At 35.0% G+C, this 20191-nt stretch overlaps 1 protein-coding gene across 1 annotated transcript in view; it reads left to right on the forward strand.

Annotated features, from left to right (window-relative positions):
• Cdkl5 (cyclin-dependent kinase-like 5) overlaps window positions 1-20191 on the forward strand; it is a 155265-nt gene that overhangs the window by 30133 nt on the left and 104941 nt on the right. Inside the window, exon 2 of the mRNA XM_013032129.1 lies at window positions 18737-18964. Coding sequence (XP_012887583.1) covers window positions 18901-18964 — 64 coding nt within the window. The 5' untranslated portion in view covers window positions 18737-18900. The remainder of the gene's footprint in view (window positions 1-18736; window positions 18965-20191) is intronic.

The following is a 20191-nucleotide window of genomic DNA, read 5'->3' on the forward strand; positions in this document are numbered from 1 at the left end:
GATAATTGCATAAGAATGCATGTATAACTATTTTGTTGTAAAACAAGTTTCTTCACTAGTATTTTGGTGTAGATTGAAGGTCTTTTCAGCTGAACTAGGCTCCATGTTAACTTTATTGTATGATCCATGTCCATTATGTCCTAATGCTGTAGTAAGTCCAGTTTTGATTTCCTGAAAGGGAAGCAGTAATTCAGACTACCCATGAAACAGTTAAGTACAAAATGATAGATTTTTACAGCTCTCTGTTGTCTTTTAATTTAATTTGACAGTCACATTTTAAAAGTGATTCATCACCTTTGTTGAATCTTGCCAAAGCACCCAATGTAATTTTTACCAAAAGGGCAACTCTCTTGTAGTTGGTTTGCATACTCTTTAATTTGAAAAACATGTAATGATTATTAAAAGAAGAATTGACAGACAGTTTTAGGAAGCAATTCAGTAGACGTTTGGATGCTAAGCATATTGCTAAATTTTAGGGAGCAGGTTTATGAAGTTTTATTAAACAGTTACTGAGTAGCTAAAATGCATTGGTTCTATTGGCATTAGTGAGTCTGTAGTGAAGAGATAGTGGGCAGCAGTTGGTAACAGTTATGTCAGGTCTGTTAGACCTGCTGGAGGCCAATATGGCTTGGATGGCATTGCAAATGGGCTTTTAAAAAATGCATTTTATACTTTTCAAAAAGTCTATTTTCCCTGAATAACAGGCTTTTTGTCCAGTCTAATAGAAGATAACTATTGTTCATAATGCCTGGAGAAAATCACTTTGTTTACCTAAGAGCTCTGTGAATCCTTTTCCCCAAGAAAAGGTCTCCTCATTTACCAGCAGTGGTTTCTGTTTCTTCTGGGCATCTGAAACATTCTGCATAAATCTTTATTTTAGCACTTCTCATGGAGAGTTAATGAATTTCTTTTGCCTTTTTCATTATTTTTAATATATTTTTACATGCTACTAGTGTTTGAACTCAGGGCTTTGTACTTGATTGGTGTTAGAGCTATAATCTATCTGAAATTAATATTTATACAGTATATGAATCGGAGGTCATTTTATTTTTTTTCCCATATGGACATCCAAATGACAGTATCATTTATTGAAAAGATCTTGTCTGTAGACCAACTTTGTGTACAAGAAGCATCCATTTCATGAATGATATGCTCTTGGCCTTTTGTTTTTTTCTTTAATTTGCTTGCCCAGTGGACTGTCTTCATTAGTGAGAGAAAAGTTAGGGGCTGGGAAGGTGGCTCAGTGATAGAGCGCTTGCCTTGCATGCATGAAGCCCTGGGTTCAATTCCTCAGCACCACATAAGCAGAAAAAGCTGGAAGTGGCGCTGTGGCTCAAGTGGTTGAGCCTTTAGCTGAACAGCTGAGGTCAGCGCCCAGGCCCAGAGTTAAAAAAAAAAAAAGTTAGGATTGATTGACATTGTTTTGGGTTTCTGGACTAATCTGATATCTTTACAATGTTAAATGTTTAAATGGAACATCTCTTCACTATTTAGATTTCCTATTGTTAATTTATCAATCATTTTTGCATTGTTAGGATTGAACACAGGTCCTTGCTAGGCAAGTGCTCTACCACAGAGGTATACTACCTCCCAGCTCCAGGTGTCCTTTATTTTGAAATTTATTACTATTTTTAAAAATTTTAAGTAATTGTACAAAGGCCTTTCAATTCAAGAAGTCAGATTATGAGTACAATACATTTGGTCAGTGTCTCCCCTTCCTTTAGTTTTAAAAAGTAGGAATTTCAATTCAAGAAATCAGATTATGAGTACAGTGTATTTGGTCAGTATCTCCCCTTCCTTTAGTTTTAAAAAAGTATTGTTGTAAGGTAAATTCAGTCTGTGAGATACAGAGATGTCACATTTTGAGAGGTCAAATTGGGAGTCTTTATTGGAGAGTCAGTGTCTGCTAGGTGGACTATTATTGTCTCAAAGATCAGCAACCCCCAGAGAAAGCTTTTAAAGATAAAAATCACTTGCTTGGGTGGAGACAAAACATAAAAGCACAAGGAGCAGCTTCCTTGCTATTAACCAACATGACATCTGCATATCCTCTGAACCTCTCCTTTCTCTACCTACTGAATTAGGCATCTGCAATTCGAAGAATGGCTTGTCTCAACCCTAGGCCTTTGGAGCTGGGTGGAAAAGCCATGTGAAAACAAGGTGACTGGGCTGGGAATGTGGCTTAGCAGTAAAGTGTTTGCCTAGCATGCACAAAGCCCTGGGTTCAATTCCTCAGCACCACATACACAGAAAAGGCTAGAAGTGGTGCTGTGGCTAAAGTGGTAGAGTACTAGCCTTGACAAAAAAGGAGCATTAGGGACAGTACCCAGGCCCTGAGTTCAAGCCCGACTGGCAGAAAAAGGAAAAAACAACCAGAAACCCCAAGGTGACTTACTTAGACCTAGTCTTTCCCTTACTTTATTTCTTTTTAAAATAGCTTACTATGTCTAGGCTTTCCATTTTTCCTTTTGTTTATTAAAAGAATATGTGCTAATGACTCACCCCTGTAATCCTAGCTATTCAGGGGGCTGAGATCTGAGGATTTTGGTTGAGACTCTTAACTCTGAGGATTGCTAGGCTTGAAGACAGCCTGGGCAGGTAAGTCTATATGTCCAATTAACCACACCTAAGAACTGGAAGTAGAGCTGTGGCTCTAGTGGTAGAGCACTAGTCTTGAGCAAAAAAGTTCAGGGACAGCATGCAGGCCCTGAGTTCAAGCCACAGGATTGGCATAATTTTTAAAAAATTTTGACTGTATGATAAAATGATACTAAAAGAGTTTTTAAAAAATTATTGCTGGTAAGCTGGGCACTGGTGGCTCATACTTATAAACTTGAAAAAACTCAGGGATAACACCCAGGCCCTGAGTTCAAGCCCTCATGACTGACCAAAAAAATTATTGCTGGCATACAGAAATATTATTGAGTTTTGAATAGTAACCTGTATTTCAGTTTGATAATCTTTATTTTTTAATAGTTTATTGGTAGTTTTCTTTTCTTTTTTTTTTGTTGGTCATGGGGCTTGAACTCTGGGCCTGGACGCTGTCCCTGTGCTATTCAGCTCAAGGCGAGCACTCTACTGCTTGAGCCACAGCGCCACTTCCATTTTTCTAGTGGTTTATTGGAGATAAGAGTCTCATAGACTTTCCTGCCTGGGCTGGCTTTGAACCGTGATCCTCAGATCTCAGCCTCCTGAGTAGCTAGGATTACAGGTGTGAGCCACTGGCACCCGGCTAGTTTTCTTATTTTTTATGTATACAATCTGTAAGTAGTAGTGAGTTTTCTTGTTGTTGGTTTTTTTTTTCTTTGAGACAAGGTCATGTTTGTAGGCTAGTATGGCCTTCTGGAATTTGCTTTTAACCCAGGATGGCCTCTAATTTATCACCCTTCTGCCTCATACTTCCAGGCGCTGAGATTACACATGTATACTATTATACCTATGTTAGGGATTTTTTTCTTTTAATTCTCAGCCCTCATGTCTTTGTCCAACTTTCTACTTTTAAAACTGGAAGATTTGTTTGAATTATATAGTCAGCATTATTAGAAGATGAAATTGTTTCTGAATGAAAAATGAAAGATGCATCCCTTTTTATTTCTGAATTATCTTAGAGTTTAAACCCAGCAGTGATAAGGCCCAGTGAACACAGCTAATAGATCTTTTGAGATAATGACATAAATGTTCCTAAAGGCTGTATCAACAAGTATTATTAAATCTTTAGTATTTAAAATTTAATTTTGATAGTGAGTACTTTGAAGATGTAGTTGAAGAACTTATATGTGAAAGCTAATCAGTTAAAAAAATTCTTCCAAATAACAGTAAAAACACATGGCATCTCTTTATGGTATTCATTTTTCTTTGTCATTTTTCTTTTTCTCTCTCTCTCTTTTTTTTTTGCCAGTCTTGGGCCTTGAACTGTAGGTACTGTCTCTAAGCTCCTTTTGCTCAAGGGTAGGACTTTACCACTGGAGCTATAGCACCACTTCCAGCTTTTTTGTGATTGACTAGAGTTAAGAGTCTCTGGGACTTTCCTGCCTGGGCTGGCTTCAAACCATGATCCTCAGATCTCAGCCTCCTGAGTAGCTAGGATTATAGACATGAGTCATAGAAACCCTGCTTCTTTGTTTTTCTTAAAATCTTCCCACAAGATGAAGCTCAGGGAGTGCTCTACATTTGTAGAAGACATCAGTTTGTTCCGATAATGCTGTGTGGTGCCAATACAGATAAGAACTTCAGGAAGGATGCTAGAAACATGGCAGTGTTGTCAAGTGTCAGGTAATATTTTAGAGAGGACATTTCCAGGTTGTCTTCTAATTTGATGAGTTGTAGCTTAGGGGCAATGACATATATGCTGCTTTGAGCTTGAGGAGTTTGTAGTCCATTATAGCCTGTAGTAGTCAACAAGTCAGTAGATCCTGGGCAGCTTTAGGAAAGAGGTTGGGATTTTAAACAGCCCATTTTAGTGGGGACTCTGGCATCTTGGTGGTGGCCTTTCAACAAAAACATAATGCACTGTAGAAGTGGACAAGGAAAAGGCACTTTTAATGAGCAAGGGCTCCATTGACTATTTTGGGAGTTTATGAGTGGGCAAGCCAAAAATAATTGTAATTAGTGTTGAGAAAGAAGTATTTTTTTCTTTCTCCTCCTTTTTTGCTTTTCAGAGCACTTTATATGTGATAGCTATTTGACTAATGTCAGTTGTGTTCATGAATCATCATTAAGATGAAAGTCTCAAACTAAAACTTTCAGAAACTATTAAAGTAATAGCTCAAAAGAGGACAGATTTTTTTTTAAAATGCTATCTTTGAACAAGCTGGCTGGCTACTTTTCTTTCTGTAGATAAAAAAGTATAAAATTTATAAGAATATTTTATTTATTCTAATTTTAGAGCATGATATATATCATGCTCTAAAATTAGAATAAATAAAATAAAATAAATAAATAAAATGAATTCCCTTTGCAGTTTTCCAGCTTGAAAAAAATAGTTATAAGCTGTAATTATTATCAGCAAATTAATGGATGTGAGACTGATTTAAGTTAAAATGTGACCTTAATTTAATTAATTCAGAATGCTTTGGATTCTTTTCAGAATGCACTGATACTGCAAGTAAAAATTTCTTTCATAATCAGTGTAAACTAAGTGTATATTCTGCAGTTAATTAAAGGATTTTATAGGAAGCCATATGGAATAAAGTATCATTGTTTTTGTTTTTCCAGTAGTGTTTTGCTGACTCATGTTATTAGTTGTTTGTACCCTTCCTGAGTTGGAAATTTACACAGGGAGTTGAGCAAAATCTTCCTATCCAAATGCAACTTTTATACTATTTTGTGGGTAGGAATCCAGTATTGTGAGTTTAATAATCCCAAATGTTGGCTTTTGTGTTTATACATGTTTTATAGAATAGCAATATTAAAAAAATTAATGACAATATAATGATTTTTTCCTCTTTTTTGTGGTAATGGTGTTTGAACTCTGGACCTTGTGCTTGCTCTTCATGTGCTCTAGTACGTGGGCCACCCTCCCAGCTCAGCAACATCTTTTAAAATGATTTATTTCCAGAGTTTATCTAGATGAAGTGATTTCAAATATTCTCAAGGAATCATTCTTTCAAATATAGTATGAGGTGAATTCTTTTGTAAATTAAGAGTTTGTTTATTAACATGAACATCTCTTGATTTTCCCCTTCCCAACCAGCAATACATATTCTAGTCCTTATAGAGTAGAATTTTCATATATAATGAATGTTCTTAATCACAAGTAGTGCTTTAGAAATCATACTTAGATTTGACATTTCATTATGCTTCTTAAGGACAGAATGTCTTTTTAATTATGCCCTTGAATGTGTCAGGCTAACTATATGGTACTTAATGTCATTGTTATGAAGGATATAGTTGATAAATTATAAGAGCTGTATGAAAGTATATTAGGCAGTTATGGTTGTTAAGGTCCAAATAGAAGCTAAGGAATCATTTTTTTGGTACTTAGGCAAAGTTGACCTTGATTTTTATTTGTTATTTTATATTCTTGCCAGTCCTGGGGCTTGAACTCAAGGCCTGGGCGCAAGTTCCTGGGCTTATTTTGCTCAAGACTAGCACTCTACCACTTGAGCCACAGCACCACTTCTGGCTCTCTTTGTTTATGTGGTACTGAGGAATTGAACCCAAGGCTTCATGCATGCTAGGCAAGCACTTTACCACTAAGCCACATTCCCATCCCTCTGCAACAAGTTTTGAGGCAGCTACATTAATCTTACTGTGGATCTCTTGTATGTTACAAGATGTTTTTCCTTGTGCTGCTTTTCAAGATGATGATGATGATGATGATGATGATGATGACGATGGTGACGACAACGATGATGATGATGATGATGGTGATAATTGGCTGGGTCCAGGTAGCACATGACTATAGGCCTAACTATTTAGGAGGCTGAGACTTAAAGGCTTATGGTTTGAATCCGTCTAGGGCAGAAAAGACTCTATCTCCAAAATAACCAGCAAAAAGCTGGGCTAGAGACCAGCTTGAGTTCAGGCACTGATATCAGTAAAAAAGAGAAGTGTTTATTCATTTTTATGATTATGCATACATAATTTAATATGAATATGAATGACAAAAAATTTTCAAATGCAGGGTCTTTTTTTACAAAGGAGTTTCAATTATATGTTTATGAGTACAGTATATGATCAACCTTGTCATCTCTTCCATCCGTTCTCCCTCATTTCTCCCAACCTCACCCATGCCATCAGGTTGCCTACTTTAACTTTGCATGTGTGCGTTGAGTATTACGACTTTTTGCCCATTCTTCTTTTCCCTCCCTTTGATCTCCCCACATGCACAAGGAGAAGCTGAGGGTAGGAGATTGAGTGGCCAATGATTTCATCAGTCATAACTATTTTGCCTACATTCCTAAACAAGTGTTTGGGAGAGCTTTTGGATTGATGACCTACACAAAGGTTCTGGGACAGTGTTGGGTCCTAAGAAGGCATTGAAGCTCTGAAGTCACCTGACCAACATTCCTGTGAATCTTTTCTTTTTTCATCTTTTTTTTTTTTTTTTGGTTGGATGCAGGGCTTGAAATCAGGGCCTGGGTGCTGTCCTTGAGCTTTTTTGCTCAAGGCTAGCTAGCACTCTACTACTTTGAGCCACATAGCCAGTTTTCTGGTGGTTAATTGGAGATATGAATCTCATGGCCTTTCCTGCCTTGGCTGGCTTTTAATCTGCAGTCCTTAGATCTCAGCCTCTTGAGTAACTAGGATTACAAGTGTGATCCACTGGTGTCTGGCTTTTAAATTATATTTTTATTACCTTTAAGTAGTTGTAAAAAGGAGTTACAATTCAAGAGATAAGTTTATAAGTATAATGAATCCTGGTATTTGGCTGTTCGTTTATAAGAAACTGTTAATGTAAGTAATGTCTCCTTGAGTTCTTGAGTCATTCTAGGAAAGTTTCAAACCATGGGAGAAGTTGTTCCTCTTGAATTCAAGTAGGACAGTAGCCTGGAGATCAGGGATTCCTGACTAGTATAAATGAGCAGGGCAGTCTTACTGAACTGAGCACTTAAGCCCAGGGACTGGATTGTAGGGTACTCACTTGATGTCATAGACAGTTGATATCAGAAAAGGAGACATATTTGTCATCAGGAGGAAAATAAACCCTTCAGGTTGGCACAGATTTCTCCAGTTTACAAATGGAAACAAACCAAAGCTTCTAGACTATTTATGTCTAGGGAGTATATGAGAGAGCTGTAATCTCTCTGAGGGAAACAACTTGTTTATTCTTTTAATGAATTAGATCTTTATTATTCATTGGTCATGTGCTTAGATGTCTTGAATTTAACTGAACACTTTTTTTCATTAGTTAATAGTTTTCATGAAATTGCTTATATTTTTGACTGTTCAAAGTAATTCTATCAAATCCTTCAAAGTTAGCAGCACAGACAGTTGCGGAAGTATAAGATTTTCACTTAATTTTCTTCAGTATTTTAAGTAGGACACAAATATCCCAATAAATAACTTCTAATCCACTTGGAAAATATTCTAAGCTTCCTCTCTGCTCTGCAAAGTTGCTGCTGTCTAGTCATTATTACTATTTGTTTTCTCTCTTTAACAAAAGTGACCCTCACAGGAATAGCTTAATCACCAGCTATTTAACCAGCAGTATTCCATTTATTCTGGTTTTGCTATTTTTTTTTAATATTAATAACATCATTTCTTTCCTTGTTCTAAAAGGATTATACTCAATCACTCTGCAGACTTACCTTAGTGTAAATGATTTAGCATTACAATGAAGAGAGGGATATACACACACACACATATACAAACACACACACACATACATCTGTGTGTGTGTGTGTAGCCTAACTTCTATGCTATGTGTATAAATATATGTCACTTATGAGTTGACATTTAGTTCTTGGGAATTTTGGCATCCATGTTTAATCTGAAAGGTTCCTAGTGCTTAGAAAAGAACTGACAGGACATGAAAGCTAAGAGCTTCAGAGAGGTCATCCAGCAGAGGTCAACAATAAATTTGACAGTTTATCTTGGTGGAGAAGTCTAGATTTCATTGGTATTTGTTATGATACTCCATTTTCATCTCTAATTTTATTAATTTGAGTCTTTCACTTATTTTGGTCAGTTTGACTAAGGATTTATAAATCTTATTTATCTTTTCAGAGAATCAACTTTTATGTTTCATTGATTCTTCATGCTTTTAGTCTCCATTTATTTCTTCCCTAATTTTTGTTATTCCTTTTTGTTTGCTAATTTGGGGCTTGACTTGTGCATCATTAGTTATAAACCTTTTTTTTTGTCCGATTTGGGGCTTGAACTCTGGGCCTGGGCACTTCAGCTCAAGGTTAGCTCTATACCACTTGAGCCTCACTGTTTATGTGGGCTGAGGAATCGAACCCAGGGCCTCATGCATGCGAGGCAAGCACTCTAGCACTGAGCCACCTTCCCAGCCCAAGCTTTTTTTCTTAGCACTGCTTTAACTGTATACTAGAGGGCCTGGTAAGTTGTATTTTCATTTTCATTAGATTATAGGAATCTCTCTCTCTCTCTCTCTGTATATATATATTTTTTTTTTTTTCTGTGCCAATACTGGGGTTTAAATTCAGAACCTGAGCAGTGTTCCTTAGCTTTTTTCACTCAAAGCTGGTTTTATACCACTTGAATCACACCTCCATATCTGGCTTTTTGGTGGTTAATAGTCACAAAGACTTTTCTGCTTGAGCTGGCTTCTAACCTTGACCCTCAGATCTCAGCCTTCTGAGTAGTTAGGATTACAGGTGTGAGCCACTGGCACCTGAACAGAATTTTATTCCGTGTGGCCTGCTAGAATACCAAGAATTATTTCAATTTCAGTTTTCTGATATTTGTTTAAGACTTGCTTTATGCCATAAAATATGATCTGTTTTTGGAAAAATTACATGGCTGCTGAGAGGAATGTGTACTGCACAGCTTTTGGGTGAAATATTCAGTAGAGGTCTGTTAAGTCCATTTGATCTATAGTGTTAATAATTTCCAAAGTTTATTACTATTACTACTACTACTTGTACTATTAGCCATTCCTGGGCTTGAACTTAGGGCCTGAGCACTGTCCCTGAGCTGCTTTTTCTCAAGGCTATAACTCTACCAGTTGAGACACAGTACCACTTCCGACTTTTTCTTTTATGTGGTACCTAGGAATGGAACCCAGGGCTTCATGCATTCTATGCAAGCAAGCACTCTACCACTAAGCCACATTCCCTTCCCTCTGCAACAAGTTTTGATCTCAGTGCATTCTATCCTTTATCGTCTGAAGGTTTTGCTTGGAATAGAAGGCAGTAGTAACTTAACTATGTTAAAGTTAATTCTGATATTTTCATGCAGGTATCTTCAAAAGCTTAAATAGTGCAGTGTTAGCATGATCTCCAAAGTATCTCTTGTCTCACTTTAACATTCTTTTTAAAAATCCAAACTAAAAGGCCATCAAAATCTTACTAAGGGCTTGGAATTTAATAGGATTGGAAATGCTGGGGAAAAGACTATCAAACTGATATTGGACCTCCTTCTTTACAGAAGGATTGTATAGGTCAAGGATACGATACATGTTTGGTGGTTTGATATCATGTATTGTAAGTATCTTTGGGTACATAGCCATCATGAGAAAATTGTGTGTAATTCATGATGGCTAAGTACCTGTTTGATTTAATAATAGAAGCTGAATACAGTAGATGGATTGATAAATTACTCTGTGCTATTGAGTGAGAAAGCAAAAGGAAGAGCCTATTAGTTATGGGTCAGGTGTTCTCATCTAGGAAGAAAACTAAGTAGAACTTCATTATCTCCTAACTGGCATTCATTGTGGAGAAGTCTCCATAAGAGGCTAATTAAGATGCTTTTCAGAAGGCTGTGCTTTCCACCAGAAATGATTTCCTTCCATACATGGATCCTGAGTTTTAAAATGCTTGCAAACCATTTGAACTCCTTATAAAAGAAATTAGTCACGTACCTAATTTATTCTTGTGCAGTATTTGGTGACAAAATGGTTCTCTCATTTGTATGTGTAAAACAATGCAAGGAACAAAAACAAAACTCATGATTCAACTGATTTTGTATTCTCTTTGAGAAGAAGAAAAGGCCTGTTGAGATGAAGATTATAATTTCAGCAACAAAGGAAATATTCAAGGAACAGGCAGCTCTTAAATTCAATGCTAATTTATGAAATAAATTATAAGCTTTACCTTTATGTCAGTCTTCTACTTACCTGCTTCCTCACCAAAGCAGACAGAATTGTTTAATTCTAGTTTTTTTTCTTAGTGTGAGACAAATCCACTTTAAAATGTATTCAGTTATTTGTTTACAAGGTTAATGGTTAGTAATCCAAAATCTTCACTTCCAAAGTTAACCATAGAGGACATGTAGTTCAGTACAAGACTCCTTTCTTTCAGGGACACACTGTTTACAGTCACCCCTTCCTGCCACCTGCTGGTCTCCTCCCCATCTGCTCTGCTTTAGATATATAGGCTTTCTTTCTTCAACTTAACTGATCTCTTTAAGACTCTGTACTGCCTTGAATAATCTTCTCATTACTGTGTTCTGCTTCTTTACATGAAGCAGATTTCTCTGAAATATCTGAAATACTGCCTCCTCAGACAGGCCATTTTGGCAGGCACTCTACCATGCCTCCAGCTCTTGCTTTTCTTAACATTACTTGTCCTGGTTTGAAATGATTATCTGCCTCTGCTTAGCTGCTTGGGAACAAGAGCTAGGCCTGTGTTATTTGCCACTGTATCCTGAAGCATCTATCATAGTGACTGATCTGTTGGAGGCATGTGACAAATAGGAGAAGTAAAAGCATGAATGAATAACCATTGATGGTTGATCATTATCCAGTCACCATTGAGTTAAGATCAATCTTGTTTTCACTTCAACCTCTAATCTTAGTTCTTAGTTCTTTCCCCTGAAATTAGTCATGCCAGTTTTCTCTCACTGAAGCCAAACAGTTTTCTCATGAGCTTTCGTACCCCTGTGTTTTTAGGAGAGTGGTGGTCACTGTCCAGGTTTCTGTCCCTGGGACATGGTACATTATTTGGAATCTGAGCCTCTGTGACAAACAATGCATTTACATTTTTTGTAATATTTAAATGCTTATCTTTGATAACAATTGTTATCACTATATATTATGTGGTTTTCAGAATCATTATGAGTTCTTAAAAACTTAGTTTAGCCAGGTGTTGGTGGCTTATGCCTATAATCCTGGCTACTCAGGCAGCTGAGATCTGAGGGTTGTGATTCACAGCCAGCCCTGGCAGGAAAGTCTATGAGACTCTTTTTTTAAAATTTTTTATTGTGAAAATACTGTACAGAGGGGTTACAATTACATGGGCAAGATAATGAGTTATGAGGCTCTTATCTCCAATAAACTACCAGAAAACCAGAAGTTGCATTGTGGCTTAAAGTGGTAGAGCACTAGCTTTGAGCAAAAAGAGCTCATGGACAGCACCCAGGCCCTGAGTTCAAGCCCCACGACCAAAACCAACCAACAAACAAGCTTGTTTTATTGAGGTATAAAACATATAAATACATGAAACATGTATGTACATACTATCTTAGTTTTGATGACTTTAATGTTGATTTCCAAGATCTAATGCTTTTTTTATTTCTTTATTATAAATTTCTACTCTATTCTACATTGTCATGAATTTCTACTTTATTTCTGTTTCATGAATTTCTACTCTAAGTATTTTCTTATATTTTTCATTGATTTCTTTTTTTAAAACTGCTGAGATTGTCTAGTTGATTTATTTTCATTTTATATTTTCTGATACATATAAGATTCTCAATTCTCTATTGCTTCAGTTCTTCCCATAAATTTGTATTTTTCTTACTTTAAGTGTCTTATCATTTCTTCTTTGCCTCAGTAATGGATTGTTTGGTGAATGTATTAATTTCAAACATAAGCATAACCTAATAGTTTCTTTTGTGAATGATTGCTTATGTCTTTTCATGTGGAGAGAGAGTGTGCTCTGATTTTAATCCTTGTAATGTTTTTGAGTTGAATTATGGCCTAGCATGTGATCACTCTTTTAGATCTGTTAGTACTTGGAGATAGAAAAAGGTATTCTTACAGTTCTTTGCTTTAGTTTATATATTCAATTGGTCATGTTCTAAAAATGTGTTCAAAATCTTCTGAATGCTGATACTTTTCTGTTGCATTCTTCTTGTGTTACTCTGTCTAACATTCTAGCTAGCTTATTTTTCATATTTTGTCAATAAGCCTTTGGACTATTCACTTCTGTAAAATGCTTAACCTTGTTTGTTATTAGTTTAATTTTGTAATTGTTTTATACACGATTGCTGACCTTTCTACAAACACAAGTCTTTTTCTGCATAATATCCTTTTTGCATTATTTCTATTGACTCCTGTTCATGGGATCTCACCTGGTATATATGGCCATCTCTGTATATGTATACTTGTACCCTATGAATGAAAAAATCTGTAACAGTATCATGAGATCAAAATTACTATTGTCTTTGCATTAAAAAAATTGCTTCTTTCCTCCCCCTCCCCCATGCTTCACCAAACAACTGATCTGAATGCGGGACCACCTTAATTCAAGATACATAGAGTTTTTATCTGGGTCACTTAGTTGACATAAAGCCACAATTCAGGTCTTTCCAAAGGCTGATTTATTGCTAGCTTCCCTTATCCTGGGAGTATAGCTCTTTGAGGTTTCAGTTTCAATGAGTGGTGGCTTAAACTTTCTCCTTATGAAACACCCTGGCTTTGATTTTTGTACTCCTGGATCTGTAAAGGGTTTCAAGAGCAACCTGTTTTTCTTTTATTTATTTATTTTTGAATCTTCAGATACCTAAAGGGATAAAATAGTTTAGACGTGGTTTGGATTACCTCTCTGGGTTTTATTCATTCCCCTTTATTTTAGCTAAGGTAATGCTTCACAATCTTGTTAAATGTTTGGAGCTTTCATGCTATTTAAAAAAAAGCATTTCCTTCAGCCATTTGTACTTATCCTCAAAGGGACATGTCATCCAAGTTATGTAATTTGTCATTACCAGAAGCTAAAGTATTTCAGTTTTTATAACATTTTTTCTTTTAAAGATTAATCAGTGTTATTCATATAAAATTGCAGCTAAACCCTATTTGACATCATTTTTTTCTCCCTATGAATACTGGTAGTTAAAAGACTGTTTTTGACACTGATGTTATGAATTCACTCACATATTTTAAATCTGAGTCTCCATTTACATTGCTCTGTTTTGATTGCCCCAGAGACTAGGTGGGACCAAATGTTCTTTATCTATACTTATGTAAAGAATGTTCTGGGTTCTGGGTTTTGGGTCTTACTGGGAATGGCTTTAATTTTTTCTCATTTCCTTTGAAAAAAGCTATACAGTTGCTGGCAAAGAATAGAATATTTAAACCTTTTCTGGGGATTCTTCCAAACCAGCTTAGAAAATGAAAGGACAGTTTATTCTCAGAAGCACTCTGAGCAGATATACCTGGAATATGACAGGTGGATCTTTCACCTTTTTAGGAAGGTGATTATTCCATGTCTGAATAATCATTCTCTTTCTTCTTTATAATGTGGATCAGTATTTGATAAAAGTTATATTTTTTTCTCTCTCAGTAAGTATAAAGTTTCATGAGGGCAAGGGCTTTGCATACCTTGTTTACCACTTGTCTTGTATGTCTTATTTACCCATGAGAGGCAATCAGGGATTGATTTGTTGAATGATCAAACAGAATAGACATTTTTTCTTCTCAAATTATGACATTTTTCTCTGATTGGCACAGTAATTCTTAAAAAATTATGGTTACATTAAAGTAAAGTTAAGCTTTCTGAAATAAGTATATGGAAAGGTCTGTGTGGTTACAATTAGGGCAGCTTAGGAAGAGACTGATAGGAATGATATCAGAGGAGAAAAGTCAAGCCCTGAGGCTTAGGAGTATCCTTGGCTTTTACTCTTAGTGGTATGGAAAGCCATACCATTAGAGGGTTTGGATGGGAAGTAAATTATCATACAATTATCCTGAATCCAGTCAGCACTATGAAGCTATAAGGATATTACAGTGTGGCCTATTCTAGGCTCCCACAACTGGCTGATTTGTAAACCTTGGTGCCCAAATCACCATGTCTTAATTTCTTTAGCTTTATTATAACCCTACATATATTCAAGGGGCATCCTGCCAGATCCTATTCTATGCCTCCATTCTTTTCTTACTCTTTTCTCCTTATAGAAAGAGAAAATGGTGCTTATACTTTCTGCTCTTCTGTATATATTTTAAAATCAACTGGTTGTAATTCCTCAGAAAACTAAATTGGGGGTTTTGATGATTATTGCACTGATTGTATGAGTCAACATGGAAAGAAGTTTTTATATCACAGAATTTATAGTACTGAAGTATTTAATTAATTTTTATTTAATTTTCTTATTTTAAAGGTGACCTACAGTGGGTTACAGATATAATAAATAAGGAAATGAATGCAATTCTTGTGGAAAATTGTTACCCTTCCCTTTTTTTCTCCTGCTATCCCCCCCTCCCCATCCCCATCCTCTGCCCTCCAAGTTGTAAAGTTTATTTCCAACTAGTATCTTGTTAGTATCACAGTTGCATTGGTTCACCCTTTGTCCTTTGTCTCACCATTTCTGTGATTCAGTACTGAATTATTTTAGACTTAAAGTTTGGATAGTTTGGTTTATTTAGATGGGTTTTTATGGCCTTTGAATAAATTTTCGCATATTTAACTAGAGATTTTGAATAATCTTGTCATTTTAAATCCTAATTGTACTTTGTTTTTATTGGAAATGTAATTTGCAATAGAACAGAAATTATATTTCTTACTGATATTTACAAATGTAATTGATATTCATACACTAAGCATATATTCAACTACCTTGCTAAATAAACAGTTACAATGCATAAATTCCTTTGAATTTTCTATGTATATAGTCATATCTGCAAATTTTGCTTTACATCCATTTTTCCAATCCTCTACATTGTTTACTGGGATGGATTAGAACTTACACGATGCTTAGTAATAATGTTAATAAATATTAATAGTAGAACTCCTTATTGTGTACTTAATTTTTGAAGGGACTATGTGATATTTCACTTTTTTGTGTGTGCTGGTAATGAAGCTTGGGGCTGGGGTGCTTTCCCTGAGATGTTTTGCTCAAGGTTAGCATGCTACCACTTGAGCCACAGTTCCTTTTTAAGCTTTTTGGTGGCTAACTGAAGATAAGAATCTAACAACATTTTCTGCTGAGGCTGGCTTCAAACTTTGATCCTCATACTTCACAGCCTCCTGCATAGCTAGGATTACTAGGTGTGGGTAACCAGTGCCCAGCTGATACTTCATTTTTAAGAATGTTTGTTGTAGGTTTTTATGTCATATCTTTATCAGAACATGTGAAATCTAGTTATGGACATATTATTCTTTAGAAAGCTTGTCCCAGTTTACATTCTCACTGGTATCCTTGTATAAAAGGACACTTCTTGTCAATCAATCGGTACTTGATGAGGTATTCTTTTTTTTTTAAGTTTCAAATTTGATAATGAGAAAATTTTTCTTTTTTAAACTTACTATTTCCTTTAAAATCAATATTTTGTTATTCTGCTACTCTTTGTAAAAGCAGGTTAGATATTTTTCTGAAATAAAAGAACTTCTTTTGAAAGCATTTCAGATATCAAGAAAAATTTTGAAAGTAGTACAAAGAACTTATTTCTTATTGTCTTGACCCAGGTTTTCTAAATGTTCACATTTTACTGTATGTTTTATTATCTCTATTCTTGTCTTTTGCATATACATAATTATATTTTTCTGAATATTTCATGTTGTAAACCTTATGTCCATTATCTCTTAAAACTTGGATGTTATTTTTCAAAACAAGAACGTTTTCTATAACCACAATATTAGCAAAATCAGTACTATAATCTGTAGAAATTTCTATTTAATTTATTGTTTTTTACAATTTCAAAAATTCCCTATTTTAATCCACCAAATGCTGTTTGAAAAAAATTGGGGCAAGTTGGAGGATAAGAAATGGAGTATAGTTGAGGTGAATTTTTTTAAAGTATATTGTGTGCATATGTGGAAATATTAAAATGAAATCCTGCACTATTACAAATGTATGTTAACTCAAAAATGAAATGAAGCCGGGCGCTGGTGGCTCATGCCTGTAATCCTAACTACTCAGGAGGCTGATATCTGAGGATTATAGTTCAAAGCCAGCTAGGGCAGGAAAAGTCTGTGAGACTCTTATCTCCAGTAAACCACCAGAAAACTGGAAGTGGAGCTGTGGCCCAAGTGGTAAAGCACTAATCTTGGTGCTGAAGAGCTGAGGGACAGTGCCCGGGCCCAGAGTTCAAGTCCCATGACCAACCAAAATAGAATCTAGTCTAGAATCTTATATTTATAAGTACAGGGCAGCTATTTAGTAAAATGTCCCTCAGCGTGGGTGTATCTGCTGCTTCTTGGAGTTAAATTCAGATATAACATTGCTGGCATAAATGCATAGAAGTACTGATATGCAATGCATCTGATCAGGAGGCATATAATACTGGTTTGTTACATTATTGATGCTGTTAATAACTTTGATCACTCAATTAAAGTTGTATTTGGCAGAATTCTTCATGAAGAAATTACTGCTTCTCTTTTTAATTTAAAATAGGTATTTTATAGGGAAATACTTTGAGACTAAGTATCTTGTTTTCCATCGAACTTTGAACTATTAGTTTTATCTTGTTTTCCATCAAACTTTGAACTATTAGTTTTAGCACACATTGATACTTGCCCAAAATAATTATTACCAGAATGATTGCCAAATGGTACTTTTCTTAATCCATTATTACATTAGACTATAAAAACATTACCCTGCCCACATTTATTTGTCAGTAAGGTTTTTTTTTTCATTTTAAACCTTATTCTACAGATTATAAATATTATTTTGCTGCTCAAATATTACCTACTTCTCTAACGGGAGTCACCTAAAGCTGAATCCTGCAACCATTTCACAAGACCCATTCTTTGAAGGTTTCTTTATTTTGGTATCACCAAAATAGATCCCAGAGTCATGTTATAGCCTTTGAACCAGTTATTTCTCTAAGGAATTCTAGGTGCTTTCATTGGGCCTGTGCTGATTGCTATTTGGGGTATCATTGCTCCTAGGTCCTCCTGGGGGACAGAGCAAGGAAGTATGCATGTGAATTATATATACATATGCATTTACTTCTGAAGATACTAAAAACAGTGCATTTTATTAACTTCACACTTTCCCCATTTTCATATTTGTAACTTGCTTGTAAGAATAAGAAACTATACCAGGTGCTGGTGGCTCACACCTGTAATCCTAGTTACTCAGGAGACTGAGATCGGAGGGTTGCAATTCAAAGCCAGCCAGGTAGGAAAGTCTGTGAGACTCTTATCTCCAGTTAATCATCAGAAAATCAGAAGTGGTGCTGTGGCTCAAAATGGTAGAGCACTAGCCTGGAGCAAAAAAGCTCAGGGGCAGTGCCCAGGCCCACAGTTCAAGCCCCATGACTGACAAGAAAAAAAAGTAATTATTGTCTCATAATCCATAATTTATTTACTTATTTGTTCAATTCTAGAATACAGATAAACTACTTGGGAGGTAGAGATAGGAAAATTGTGGTTTGAGGCCAGCCCAGGCAAAAAAAAAAGTTAGTGAGACTCTATCTTACAGTAAGCCAGGCATGTTAGTTCATACCTGTAATTACAGCTATATGAGAGGAATAGGTAAGAGGATTATATTCCAAGGCCAACACAAGTGAAAGCAAGAGACCCTAATGTGAAAATAACTAAAGCAAAAAAACCTGGGGATATGGTTCAAGGAATAGAATGTCTAGCAAGCACAATGTCCCGAGTGAAAAAATCAGTACCCACAAAAAATGTTTCATCACTTACAGTGATATGGAAATATCTATGTGTTTGAGTACAATATTTGATTTTATGTTTTCAGTTTGAGGAAAATAGACAAAGTACTGTTTCCAAAAATTGCCAGGGACTAATTCTTCATCCGTAGTCTCTTTCATTGTGGTTATTCATTCCAATTACGATGAGGTTCATTGTATTTTAGATTCTTCCCTCTTTTTCTTTCTGTTCTCTTTTTAGCATATGAAACATGGATTTAAAAAACAGTATGAAAAGTAGGATAGATGATTAGAGTAAAATAGTAAAAATCTAATGGACTTTTGTTGTGTTTGTTTTTTCAGGGACTCATTCATGCTTCACTATTAGAAGAAATAATGTAAAAGTGCCAATCAACTACTGAGAATTTCTTTCTTCAGACATTTTTGCTTCTACTTACTTAGCTGTTTGAAGTTTTTTTCTTTGAGGCCATGTTCTGTGGCTTACATCAAAAGAGCAGTTTGTCTTCATGAAGATTCCTAACATTGGTAATGTGATGAATAAATTTGAGATCCTTGGGGTTGTAGGTGAAGGTAAGTTAGAATTCTAATATCCTTGGAATTTTTGAGTAATGTGCAATTATACCTATCACTAAAAAATTTACTTAGTTTTCGTTAATTCAACTTATATCAATTTAGATGTGTATCTGAAAGTACAGTATTAAAAATAAAAGTATACTATTTGGGTATTAACACTTCACTTGAAAATTAATAACATTTTAAGATTCTTTGAGGTTTCATAAATCAAGAATTTTTAAGACTGTCTTCATTTCTTTCTTTTCATTAGTAATTATGGTTTCATTAGTCCATATTTTCTGTTAAATTTTCTATCTACTAAACTTACTTTGAATAACTTAAAATTTGTTTAAAATATTTTCATTTACTTAGTATATGAAAATAAATGGGTAAATAACTTCTATTTCCTTTGAGAATGACAAAACAGCTTGTACATTTTCAGGTGCTCAGATTGATTATATTTTAACATTGACCATGAGTTTTCTTTCCAAGTAGTACATACATAAATTTCCATAGCTTATCAAATCAACAATATCATTGGTTGATTTGATAAGGTATGGAAATTTATTTTTCCTGAATTGGCTCTTAGAAAAATTACCATTTGCTTCTGATTTTTCTTGCTTAGTAATTTCCTTTTGATTTACAGATGACTTTTTGGAAACCTTGGTAAATGACTTTGGTAACAGGAAATGAGTGATTACAATTAAATTTCTTATCATTTATATCTTTTTCTTTTTGGTCGGTAGTGGGGCTTGTACTCTGCACCTGGGCACTGTCACTGAGCTCTTTACCTCAAGACAAGCACTCTACTACTTGAGTCACAGTGCCACTTCCAGTTTTCTGGTGGAACATTTATATCTTTAAAGCAAATGCTACAAAGATTTTATATTTTTCAAAATTTGAATTTAAAAAGCTGTAAAAATTTACATGACCAATAAAGCACTTCAGGATTTTAATAATAACTTAGCAAATCTTTTAAAAATAGAAATAATTAGAGTCTACTCATTAGATACTTGTTTTAAGGTCTGAAATTGGAATCATATAAAAACTATAAAATAATATAAATATAATTGGTTGTTCCTTCACCAGTCAACTTTTTCCATTTCTTTGATGTTAAATATGTAAATAAAATTCATTTCCTGTTTTTTATTTACTGTCCGTTTTATAACAGTTGACTTTATATACACAACACACAAACATGTATATTTATTTTTTTGGTACTAGAATTTGAACACTGGACTGTAT

This window comes from Dipodomys ordii, unplaced genomic scaffold (assembly GCF_000151885.1).
Source record: "Dipodomys ordii isolate 6190 unplaced genomic scaffold, Dord_2.0 Scaffold150, whole genome shotgun sequence".
NCBI classification, from domain to species: Eukaryota; Metazoa; Chordata; class Mammalia; order Rodentia; family Heteromyidae; genus Dipodomys; species Dipodomys ordii.